The 13,171-nt window shown below is 38.4% G+C and overlaps 1 protein-coding gene across 1 annotated transcript; it reads right to left on the bottom strand.

The window, feature by feature from the left end:
* Window positions 1-354: 354 nt before the first annotated feature.
* cpa4 (carboxypeptidase A4) lies at window positions 355-12,575 on the bottom strand. The gene is made up of 11 exons (XM_079681662.1): window positions 12,418-12,575; window positions 11,355-11,436; window positions 9,494-9,628; window positions 9,166-9,264; window positions 8,572-8,673; window positions 8,360-8,458; window positions 6,980-7,090; window positions 6,627-6,717; window positions 3,501-3,700; window positions 1,530-1,614; window positions 355-665 (listed from the first exon to the last, which is right to left on the bottom strand). The coding sequence occupies exons 1-11, from the start codon at window positions 12,483-12,485 to the stop codon at window positions 478-480; spliced, it is 1,260 nt and encodes a 419-aa protein (XP_079537788.1). The 5' UTR covers window positions 12,486-12,575; the 3' UTR covers window positions 355-477.
* Between the last annotated feature and the right edge of the window lie 596 nt (window positions 12,576-13,171).

Below are 13,171 nucleotides of genomic sequence, written 5' to 3'. Positions count from 1 at the left end.
TACACATTATGCATCATTAGATATAATATATAGGATATTGTAATACAACATGCAGTATATATTTTTGAAAGTGTATTTGATGCTTTAACATAATACTTTAATTGCAGGACTTTAACTTACAAAGTAGGCATTTTAACACAGATAATTAATTGTTAATATTAATAAGTAAAGTATCAAAATACTTCTTCCACCACTGATAATACTGTATTTTAATGGAATTATAAGTGAAACATTTAATCTTGTCAAGTAATTACAAACTAAAGTAATTATACCAAGTCAAGCACATAACACAGTTTATATAACATGGAAAATATATTTTTTTTTAAAAGGTCTGCCATAAACACAGACAAACTATATATTCATGACTTTATTGTTCAATATTGAAGACAGAAGTTCATACACCAGCAAAGAAAGATGAGACATTTATTCTGTGTCAAATCATTTTAATGTACATCCTCCTTTCTCATGTTACTGAGATCAATAAGGATGATCACGGACGTACTCCATGATGTGTTTGAGAGCCAGCCAGGTCTCAGAGGCGGTGGGGATGATCTGAGTGGGCGGCAGGAGGAAACCAGAGTTACCGGTGTCCCTCAGCTCAAAGGCGAAGGAGTACTTGATGCCTTCGTCGTAAGACCAGTCGATGCTGCCGCCGCTGGCTTGATCTGAGAGTAAGAGGAGAGGACAGGATGGTGAAATATTTTCTTCCCAGTAGTGAAATGGAAGTAAACTAAGTACTGAAATTTAAAAAAGGTACTTCTACAATAGCTGAATATTTCCTTTTTATGCAAATGTATACTCTACTAGATCTCATAGGTAAACATTGTTGTTTTTAATCCATTTTTCTGACAGCTAGTTACTATCCAGATGACCATTTTGAATCCCCTTCCCACATTGAAAACTGTGTTTCTCCACATGTGCTTCTTCCTCACACATTAAATCGGGATGCAATTTAGAAATTATTTATCTAATATATCATATTCAATCACTTGCATATAGACTCTTATTGCACTATTTTACTTTTTGTATTTAGTTGCACTTTTCTGTTTTGTTTCTCTGTTATTGTGATGCACTGTTGGAGGAGCCTGTGACATAAGATGTTCATCGTCATAACTACACTGTAAGTATGTACACATGACCAATAAAAGCCTTGAACCTTGAACACCCACTGGCCTCATCAACAAGGGCCATGATAAATACTGAACATCATTTTTTTTACAGTCATTTGACATATTTTTAATAGTGTTTGTTTTGTATATGTATGTTGTTTTGTGCACCATTCTTTAAAACAACAAAACATGTTGCCCCATTATAAACCAAAGCACATTTCATTATGAATAAACCTACTTGGCAATAAACCAAATCCTGATTCTGAGGTTGCTGATTTTCCTTTATGTTGAGAAGATTCTCCTTCTGTTTAAGCTTGATAAACTTTTCAAACCCCTCTTGGATCAGCAGGAAAACAGCTTGCCACAAAGCTGAAAAGTGGGCTGTATTTGTGAGAAATTATGCTCTGATAGAATACTCACAGATGATTTTGCAGATGCTTCCAACCTTGTATCTGGTGCCATGGAGGGAAGTGAGTTTCTTCACTGCTGCTGTGCCAATAGCATGCTATGGGAACAGGAAAAAAATACTGTAGTCAGGGCCGGCTCGAAACAATTTGCTGCCCTAGGCGAGATTTTTGCCGTTCATTCATATCTTATTTTACCTATTAACATGTCAGGGTGAGTGAAGCAGGCAGGACCCAAATGCAGATTTCACTGATAATACCTTTATTTAAAGGTTAACTTAAAACAAAACAGAACTCTTCCCCGTGAACACAGTCAAACAACAACAAGGAACTAACAATGACAGACAGACAAAACAGAACTTAAATACACACAAGACTAATCAAGGAAACAAGAGGCAGGTGAGGAGGGAGGAGAAAACACAAGGGCACCAGGTGAACACAATCGGGTAATCAGAAAGGAGGGAACACAGACAGAAAGTAACAGGCAAGACAGGGGGTGAACACTTTTCAAAATAAAACAGGAAACCAAAGACAGAAAAAGACAAGACAAAACAAAACATGGACAGATCGTGACATAACATTTATTTATGCATATCTTTTTATCCCTCCAGTTTTAAACGATATTTTTGGTTTACTGTCCTAGTATACATTGGAAGGATTTCAAACCTTTTTATCCCAATAATTATAAAGGAGTGCCTTGGAAATATTTGTTTACATAAATTGGGATCAAAACGTTTGAGACCCACTGAGATAACTTAGACTAAAGTGAACTATCTAAACACTCAGAGTCCTTTACCTCACTGAGCTGTAGTTATCAGCCTCTCAGTCTGACTGGAGAGGACTCTCCCTCCACATTATTGTAGAAACATCTTCTTCTTATATCCGTTAGAGCAGCTAGCACCAGATGCTAATAACAACAGCGCCAGTACCGGTGCACCCTCCCTCTCTCTCCCTCGCTCACTCGCACTTTGGCTGTGAGCTGCGGGTGCCAGATAAGCCAACATCCCCCATTTTCATCACTTACAGCGGCCATCGTACAGGGCAAATAAAACGTGTAACCGGGGTGAAAAGGGTGTTACATTGACTTAATTATGAATGTTGTTACATCAAGGCCGAAAATTAGGATGAGCATCAACGGTCAAACTTTTTTTTTTCCCTCCCAGAGCTACCAGCGCAGCGCCTCCAAAGATCTGGCGCCCTAGGCGAACATCTATAACGCTAGTGCTACGGGCCGGCCCTGACTGTAGTTAGGAACGTAGAGATAATACTGAAGCATACAGGGACATGACGAAGAAAAAAGGCTTGTATAAAAGAGGATTTCACTCATTATTAATAAAACATTTTCATGTAATCGTTTATTTGGCAGGGACAATGCACAGTGAGGAACAGTTTAAATGTGTCAAGAGTATCGGTGCCAGATTCAACTTTGAGCTAATTTCCCCATGATCAGGAACATCCAAAGTGCGAGAATTCCTCTTGCAGAGTTATAAGTCAAGTACATTTGATCTAAATAGCCTCAAACTACTAATTATCCTAAGAGGGCTTGCTAAAATATGGAGACTGTTGGTCAAATGGCAGTTTTTAAGTGTTAATATGCACAAAAAACCCTGAAGCAGTATTGCTAAAAGAAAGTGCTTTTTTTGGCTGAGTTAATGGAAATCATGTGTCATAATAGTAATGATGGGTTTATAATTGGTCAATGCGTCAATCCTGGGGCAAATCATTAGAATTTTCAGCAATAACACTGTGATTAGATGACAAAATGTAACCCTAAGTTGTTAAGGATGATGACGCAGGATATTGCCTTTTTAAATCATTATTGAATGAACATAGAGACTGATGTTTAAAAGAAGGTACTGATACAGATGTACTTCCCTCTCTGTCTTTACTCTCCTGTATGGAAAGCTCATAGTGTGAAAAGGTGTGAGATAGAATTTTCCACGAGCCTCCTCACAATTTACTCATTGCTTTTTTCTCTTTTTCTTACCAGCTCAGCCTGATGGGCAGCGTTCTTGCAGGAGTAGCCGTACGGGTACATGAGCAGCTGGGAGTAGGCGTGGACGGAGATGAAGGACTTGAAGTTGCCGTGGTTCTTGATGAAGTTCACCACGTTCTTCACCTCAATCTCAGAGTGAGCTGAGGGGCCGTGGTAGGAGTCAGAGCAGGGGTTCCTGCTGGACCCGGGGCCTGGAGGGAGGACAAACAAAACACATCATGAGGCACCGTAACAAAATAATGCAAGATGTTACACTTTAATGCAGGGGTGTCAAACTCAATTTCATCGCAGGCCACATCAGCATTAAGGTTGCACTCAAATGGCCGGTTGTAACTTTAAGACTATACAAAAATAAATATATAAATATATAATATATCTAAAATAATGTATTATATTACATTATTGCCTCTGCATTGGAATATTATGGGATAGGGTAATATAATAATTAACTAAGTCTGAAAGCAGAAGTCTAGGGCGAATAATTGCAAGTCTCTTCAGTGCGTACAGTATGTCACAAAATGATTTAAAAAGAAAAGTCAAATTCTGTAAAAAGTGCCATTTTGAAAAAAATTATCTAATTCCGATAAAAAGTCACCAAAAAAGAAGCATTGTGGGACATGTAGTTTATGGGCAACATGCTTCTACAAATCTGCATGTAACCGGATAATAAACATATTATATTCTTTGCAAGCTCTTGTGGGGCCGCATGACATGAAGTCACAGGCCGGATTTGGCCCCCGGGCCTTGAGTTTGACACCCCTGCTTTAATGCAATAGTTTAAAGGTAGTAACTGATTGTGTCCTTTGTGGTGCAGCTGAATTGCATTGCACTACGTTAAACAGTGTTTATAATGTTCCTACAAACTTCATTCTGATCATGGTGTGGACGTAATATTGGAAACACTCCTGAGAATAAACCGTTTCAATAAGGAACAACAGCATCACAAACTGCAGCCTTCAGAATGACCATAACGTTTAACAGACATTTCTTTAAAAAAAAACGTAAATAGGCAAATCATATGTTGTGTCCAAAACATTTTGTATCCAGTTTCTTGTTAGGAACATGACGTTTTTCAAATGTTAGTATTGATTGTGGAAGATTGTGTAAAGTTGAGGTGACATTTGTTCATTTCTAACACGGAGGGGACAGGCCTAGTTAAATCCATTCACCTGACACTGTCTAATCGCACCATGAATTACTGAACTAGTGTTAAAAACAGTATATATCCGAGACAGAAGTGCAGGACTCAGATGGAAACTTTGCAACTTAGTAATTCCAACCTTTTCTCTGTCTAGTAGGGAGGGAGGCTGTGGCGCAGTGGATTAGTGCGTTAGTGTTCGGATTAAAGGGAGCACAGGTTCAAACCCCACTCAGGGTTCCTGCAGGTTTCACCAACTCAAATTTAAGACCATTTTGAATAGAATTTAAGACCTATTTCAGTATGAAGGAAAATTGCTATGAAAGAAGAAATACGTCCCATAATTACTTACAAAGTAAATGTATTCATGTTCAACATAAGAACGGTGACTGAACATAACAGCATAACAGTACACAGAACTGTGTTAGCATGTTAGACAAAAAGTGTGTGTCTGAGTGTGTCTCTGTGTGCTTGAGTGTGTGTGTGTGTGTGTGTGCGTGCGTGCGTGTGTTAGGGCTGTGCAATTCATTGTATTGTAATCGCAATTACGATTTTGGCCTGCCATAATTACGAAAACAACATAATAAAAAAAAAAACATTATTTTGCTTTGCTAGGTTGTGACAGTGACAACATATGTGATCTAATTATTTTTAGTCTAATTTATTGATCATATTTATATATGTTTAGTAGCTTGTGGAAGTGCGCTCCAAAATATTTGTTGATCTTGTTTATTGGTATTTATTATTTGATAATATTTATTTAAATGTATAATTAATTTGTATTGGTTTTTCAGTTGAATTATACGTTCAGGGTAATCAACAGTTAAAAGGTTTCAGATCAGGACCTGGTCTAATGTGGTCTACATGTAAAAAAAGCACTGAAATCTCCCTTTTTTGTATTTTCACAAATAGAATAAATGTTTCACAAATCTCAAACTGGGTTATAAATAATCTTTAGACTCTCTGGGATAATCCAGTCCAAATAAATCGGCTATGCAGTGATTTAAGAGGTTCAAACACGGAGGATTGTTCGCTCGGCGCTGTAAATTAAATGTCCCTTAACTTTCCCCTTAACTGCCGAATCGGATGCTCTGAATCGGAAGCCAACTTCAGCGTCGTCCCAAATTGCTCCTGTGGGGATTGCCCACAGTATTGAGTATGTTAGTCGCTTTGGATAAAAGCATCTAACAAGTAACATGTAATGTCTACTACTTCAGCACCATGGACAGTGTCATAGATTTAACACTGCACAGCACAGTTACTGATATTTCTGCGCCAACTTGCAAAAGCCAGTCAGATGAATAACAAAACCCTGAGGCCTCTCTGCTACAGGGGAATGTAGAGAGGGGATACGAGGTTAACAATGGGCATGCATCCCACCTTCAAATTGGATACTGAGTGTATCAGGGTCTAGAAAGTGTTGGGGAATAATTTGCCCTGCATGTCCTCCTTCACCCTCTGACGCAGCTGACCAACCTTGAGCAGCCGTTATCTCCCTTAAGGAGGGGCTGCCCTAGCATAATGTTGATGTTACCAGTTTATGACCTGGCAACTCTCTGTCAGAGATAGTTATTGTTGTGGGACACCTGGAACACGTCCTTCTCGGGGTGTAGATGACCCCGAGCCTTCAGTGTCCTCAGCTGTTCAGTCTATCTATTGAAGAATGTTGATTATTACACTCTGAACTAGTTAAAACCTGGAGCTACAGGAGGGCTCTTCAGAATTGATTGTGGAAACCGTGTGGTCAACTCGTGGCTCGTGACCTGTCTTGTGAATTCTCCGGCCGAAGCTCCGAATAAAGCAGTGTTTGCCCTCAAAGCTCCAGCTCTCCTCGTGTCTCTCTGAGTCCTGACTCCTATTGCTTCAGAAGTTTCCCCCACAGAAAGTGTTTTCAGGCAAAGCTGCCCCCCTCGTATTACAACGTTTAGTTCGTAAACAACACAAAGTACAAGCGTTTACAGTCTTTTTTTTATACATACCACCAAAGCCTGCATCCCAGTTCCTGTTGGGATCGACTCCGCGGCACATGGAGCCGGGGTTCTCTGAGCGGGTCTTACGCCACATACGATTCTGAACATCACACGGTACATTCAGTCAGGCAAAATGTGTGTTTTCAGAGACATAAAGACTCATATCTATTTAAATAAAGTGGTCTAAGCATCAACTATTTCTCCCTCTCAAATATCCATCTTAGAGCTAAAATGTCAAAATAGTGTTTTTTCTATACAGGACATGAAAAACGGGAAATATGGAGATGGATATAGAAATGTGAAATACGGAGATATAGCAGTCTTTACAGAACCAACATGTGTCTATGGACTGATAGACGTACGTTGTTGTGTGTGTAGTTGTAGCCGTCGGGGTTGGCGAGGATCAGCATGTAAATGTCCATGTTGTCCAGGAGGGAGGCCAGGGAGGCGTCCCTACCGTAATCTGTGGCAATCTGAGCAAAAACAGGTTTTCACTTTGGAGAAAGAACATTCTTGAAAAAGAAAGCAACCTTTCATACTTAAAAATACAAGAATATTTACAAGCAAGAAAGGAATCCATTTAACAGGTTTTGTTTGGTCTGGAAACAATAGTACATGCATTACTATGCTTACCATTTATTATTATTATAACGTTTGCTGTTGTTGGATAGAAATAGGCCTAGATCACTTATCAACTGCCATATTGTTATAAAGTAATATAAGCAATAATAGCTAAAACCAAATGCTATATTAACTATGAATATGCTGATTAGTTTTCAGATCGACAGTTTGACTTTAAAATGTCAGAAGATAGAGAAAAAAGTCAAAGGTTTTAACCGAGTTCAACCCATAAAAACTGGATGGAACAAAGGTATTTAAATTACAATGAAATATTGAAAAAGATCAATAAAAAATGATCAATTATAATTGTAAGATCTCAATTATGATCTTTGTATTTTATTTATATTCGATTGCACGTTGCTGCTCGTCCAAAGTGTTTATAATCAGAAACACTTGGCAGTCTTCTGGTTGTTTTTTGGAAAGGCTACATGTACTGAATAATGGATATTGTGTGTTTATTGTTTCTCAAAATATTCCAAAGGACTACGCCAGCTGGCTCACACTGGCACTGATGGGGCGAAGCCTGCGAGCTAGTTCAGGCAGTCAACTCGAACACCAATGATACATTAACACATGACGCACCTCGTCCTTCTTACAACCGACCAAACACATTCTCCTAAACATGCCGCTCTATTGAAGCTGCCAGGTCTTCCTGCCTTTGCCTCGCTATGCTGCTGCTGCCACTGCTGTGTTCACTTGCTATTGCTGCGTTCATGTTCCTGCTGCTGTGTTTCATGTTCCTGCTGTTTGCCTGCCCCACCACCACCCCAGCTTCCACCTGTAGGCTCGGGGGATAGTTATCTAATCATCACTCAATGTTCTTTGTAAACCTGTGGAGTGATGAGGCCCTAGCCTAGACGCCAAACTCAAACTAAATGCTGCTTCTAATAAACATATTAAGAACACGTGAGTCTGACTGAATTACAGTTATGTTGATTAATGTACGTTGTCCTTAGAAATAAATCAGTGAAATTAATTACACTTTCTGTTATTGAGATATCATTTTGGAACTCTTATTTTGAATGTAACTGTAACATATATTATTCCTCTAAGTATTTTTTTTTTGTTCACAGTCTCTAGAAAAGAGCATTTTAATTCAGTCTTTGGCTCTAACTCGTCACCTTGTTGGCGGTCCACACTCCGGTGGCCTGAGAGACCCACTCTCTGGAGTGGATCCCTGTGTCGATCCAGATGGCCGGCTTGTTTCCTCCTTTGCTGAACTACAACACAATGAAAACAGAATAAACTCATGCTGCCAGAATGATGTAGTGAAGATGTGACCCTGACACAGGTCCAACATGTACTCCTGATGTCTTGTTTGAGGCTGTCCTACCTTCAGCACGTACATGGGCCTGTTCTCATACGACCTCCCGATCTCCAGCTTGGTGACCAGAGTGGAGTACTCAGACACCAGAGTGTCCATCCAGCTGTAGATCTGAAGGGAGACATTACAATACACACCAATGTAAAGTGTGTGTACTAAACACAAAGTACTCCATATGTGCTGTAGAATCGGCTAATAGATAATGACCTGACTAGTTGAAGAAAGGCACATTAGACTAAACCACTGTGGCACAGAATCATTTAATACATCTAATACAATTTCTTGTTACTATTAGTTATTAAAAAAGCAATTGATGTCAACTTAATTCTGCTCCATTTCTCATCCTCAAGTTACGTTTCCTCGTGACTTACTGTCAGTGCCACACTGTATTACCTTGATGCACAAACATTACTCTCTACATCAAATACAAATACATTTCATTTTCAAATTGCAAGATCATTCTTTTTTTGTCTTTTTACAAACATGATAGTAAAAAAAAAAAAAAAAAGGTTTGATTAATTTATTTTAGATTTTTCAACAAAGTTGTCTTTTCTCTTAATCTGGAGTCATGAGTAACTTTTTTGTTTGTATAATAATCTTTACCGTCTCCAGACGATGATAAGCTCCGAAGTTGAAGCTCCTGCCGCTGCGCTCCTTGATTTGGTTCTCCATCATCTCGGACTTCTCCTCATCCAGACGCTCCTGAATGTGGCAGACAGGGGAACTCACATTCAGCACGGTCATCATTTAACCTGGATGACACACACACACACACACACACACACACACACACACACACACACACACACACACACACACACACACACACACACACACACACACACACACACACACACACACACACACACACACACACACACACACACACACACACACACACACACACACACACACACACACACACACACACCTGCAGGTCGTTGATGAGGACGGAGTAGGCGATGTTGTTGGCGCTCAGGATCTCGCTCACAGAGCTCAGGCTGGAGCTCGGCACTCTGATGTCGACGGGCAGCTCCGTGGAGACCGGGCTGAGCCAGAAGTCCAGCTGAGAGCAGACAGGTGAACATGAGGAGTCGCATTACGGACTTATTTATTGTCTCAGTGTTGTCAAGTTGCTCTGAATTGCATTTGGCCCGGTCATTGCATACATTGCTTTCTCTTAAATTAATGGGGTATGTTGATATAATTATATATTCAAATATAGTCTCTGATTGTGCTTTTTAGGTAACATTAACTCAGGGTATAAGGATACAAAATATTACTTTAATTTTAGAGATTAAATATGGTATTGATCGTATTTTTATTTATTTTGTCTTAATTTCCCTATTTCTTTTTACTTATCATTTAATTGCAGTATTTATTATTTTATTTTCTATTAAGGCTTTTCATTAATTTTTGTATTGATATATTTCATATTTTTGTGAAATGTATTTATTATAATAATTATGTTTGTATTATTATTAGTAAAAGTAGCAGCAGTAGTAGTAGTTTGTATATTATTATATTAATATGAATTACTCAAATGTATTTATATTCAAGTCTTTTTTTGTGAATATTTGATTTTGTAGATATTTCTTTATATTAAATCCTTGATACCTGTAGATATGTATGTACTTGTATTAAATACTACGATGAACATTGGCATATTACAATAAAGTATATAAATACATTATAATTATTGCTTCTATAAATAAAGTGATGGTTACACCCAGGTGTGTCCTCTCTCACTTCCTCGTACCTACCCTCCCCCACGCCTCCCCTTGTTTGATGTTTTTCCACTGAGAGAGTAAGTGTACTTTTACTTTATCATGGACTTCCAAGTCTCCAACTTTTATATATAAATACATTACGGAAGTTTGAAGCAGCCAAAGTATCAAATCAAAAAATGTCAGTGGCATAAATCTGAATAATGAATTTAATCAGAGTTTAACTAAAACAACATCTTCTCATATTTGAATCTGTTGTTGTTTAATCAAAAACACTGATTTATTGTGTCTGTCTGCCTTTAAATCTGCATTAATTTACATCTTGGAGGAGCAGTGAATATTTTATTAATAGAATACATTGGAGCAAAGGTCAATCAGTAGATGTTTTCTGTATTTAAGGAAGCAGCAAAAAACAGGACTTTCTGACAAGTTACTATGTACTAACCCGAATAATAAATTCAACAACTCTCAGCGTCATCCTGCTGCCCGTAATACAATATCCCAATTCAAATGTAAATGGTAACATGTATGTATGTGAGAGTGTGTAGGTATGAGCGAACATAATACATCATTTGAAACCAAAGAAATCCTGAAACACTCTGTTTAAATGCATCCAAACCCAACACTTATTTATTTTAAAATCACTCATTTGTTAATCTTGTTTTCACGTGCGATCCGCTCTTTCTTGTTGTATCTGTGTCCTTGCCTTGTGTTCTGTACTGGGAGGTTCATGAGAATTTCTTTGGCACAAGCAGCTGAGAAAACATGAGGAACATACTGTAGGTGTACTGCATTTGTACTTTATCTTATATTTGTACATACATACTTATAATATTTTCTTGTATTTTCTTGAACATTTTTACTTTAAGTTCCCTTTTGATTCTTTTAAATCTTATTTGATCTAAGGTGGAGCTACCGTCACAAAACGTTTTAGTGTTTCTGATTCAGTAGTGCTGTGTGTGTGTGTGTGTGTGTGTGTGTGTGTGTGTGTGTGTGTGTGTGTGTGTGTGTGTGTGTGTGTGTGTGTGTGTGTGTGTGTGTGTGTGTGTGTGTGTGTGTGTGTACCTCCAGCTCCTCTCTGGTCTCCAGGGCCTGCAGCAGTTTGATCTGCTCCTCTGACTCTGCATTGATCCTGATGACCTGATCCCTGCAGAGAGAAACATGTTTCAGTCTCTAAACACTAATATTCACATTTTAGTTTATAAGTTGATTCTCAAATTCAAGTTATTTTCTGCAGTAGAGGAAGATTTAATTCCCTCCTTACCAAAATAAAAAGCAATTAATCGGCAGAACAGTCCGTAGCCCTGTTTTGTTTAATTCCATACGACTGTAATTATGATTTTATCTTTCTCCAAACCAAACAAAACGTCCTTTCTCTGCACACTGAATTCAAATGAACTCTTTTATTGGTTGGTTATTAACATGCTGATTATAAGGCATTAAATGGAGGAAAATAAAAAAAGCCTTGATCAAGTCATGTAATACTTGTATTTAATAAATAAGCATGTAAGTTAATTCCTCAGCTAATTGGAAAACTGAGGAAATGGATGGTGAAAGTGAATGCTTCAAATGTTCGAAATTAAAGGTGGGGTAGGTAATTCACTTCAGAAACACTTGTTGTTATATTCCATGGAATGCTCTTAACATCCCGATAGCAATGAATACATTAAATGCTTTGACAATAAATACATAAAAACATGTCATCTGTGGAAGCCGTGGTACTGTAAAAAGCACAACCAATCATCTGAGCCGGCCCGGCTAAAGTAACTGGATGGCCTACCTGCCTGTCAGCCTTCCATCTGTGCACAAACTTATCTCGTGCCCTCATTGCCCTAAGTATTTTTCTTTTGTACGTTTTTGTGTTTCTCCTATTTTTCCACAATACTGTTTTGATTGGCTGTGAATAAGAAAACATGAAGGACAGACCGTCGATTTTATTTTTTAAATTATAGAGAATTTTTTTGCAAATAATTGTTACACATGAAGTTGTGCATACCTTGAACGGAACAAATGAAAGGAAATGAAAATGAGCGACTAAAGAGAGCAAGACGAACACAAGCAATACAACCATAAATGAATATATAAATACACTAAGTGACTTTCCACCGCTGCCTCCAGATGAACTCACCCGATGAAGAGCCTCTCAGCGTGACTCGCAGCCAGCAGCAGCGTCAGCAGCCAGAAACCTCTCATCATGTCTCTGAGTTGGGACTGTTGACCCTCCTCCGGTCCTCTCCTCTTTTAAAACCACCCGGAGACAGCTGCTCTGTTCCCACTGCAGAGCACGCTGCTGGTATCACACGACAAAAGCATGTCCAGAAAAAAAGTTATTTCCAGAGACCAACCTGCTGATTAATCCTCTTAATCTGCTCAGTGCTCAGCTGCAGATAGTGGAAGTTTCCCATTATGCTTTCCTGACTGAACTAAAGAGAAGAAACACTGAAAATACTCCATTACAGGTAAAAGGCCTACATTCAAAACCTTAAAAAATAAAGCTGTATTTGTATACCCCTTCTTAGACACCAGGTGCAGCTCAAAGTGCTTTAAGGTCAGACAGTAAGAACTTCAGCACACATAATACAACAGTTTAAAACCTGTTAAACCCGAGCCTGTTTTTCAGGTTTCAGGCTCGAAAATGACATTCCCAGAACAAATGACCATATCTTCCCTTCTAAAAGGGTTAAATTAATGATCTTTTTTCTCAAAGTAATGATAAACCTGTCAGTTGGATGTAGAAAAGTCAGATTCAATATAGATGTTTTTTATTTTAAAGAAAATTCAGATTGAACATGGTAAAAAACTGTAAATGATAGTGTCCGTCCAAAAATAAAAAGTACCCTGTATCAAGATTGATGCAAAACAAGTGATATTTGACATTTTTA

The sequence above is a fragment of the Notothenia rossii genome (genome assembly GCF_949606895.1).
Source record: "Notothenia rossii genome assembly, chromosome: 5".
NCBI lineage: Eukaryota > Metazoa > Chordata > Actinopteri > Perciformes > Nototheniidae > Notothenia > Notothenia rossii.
Note: the sequence above shows the minus strand (reverse complement) of the source record. Positions and strands in the feature narration are given on the sequence as shown.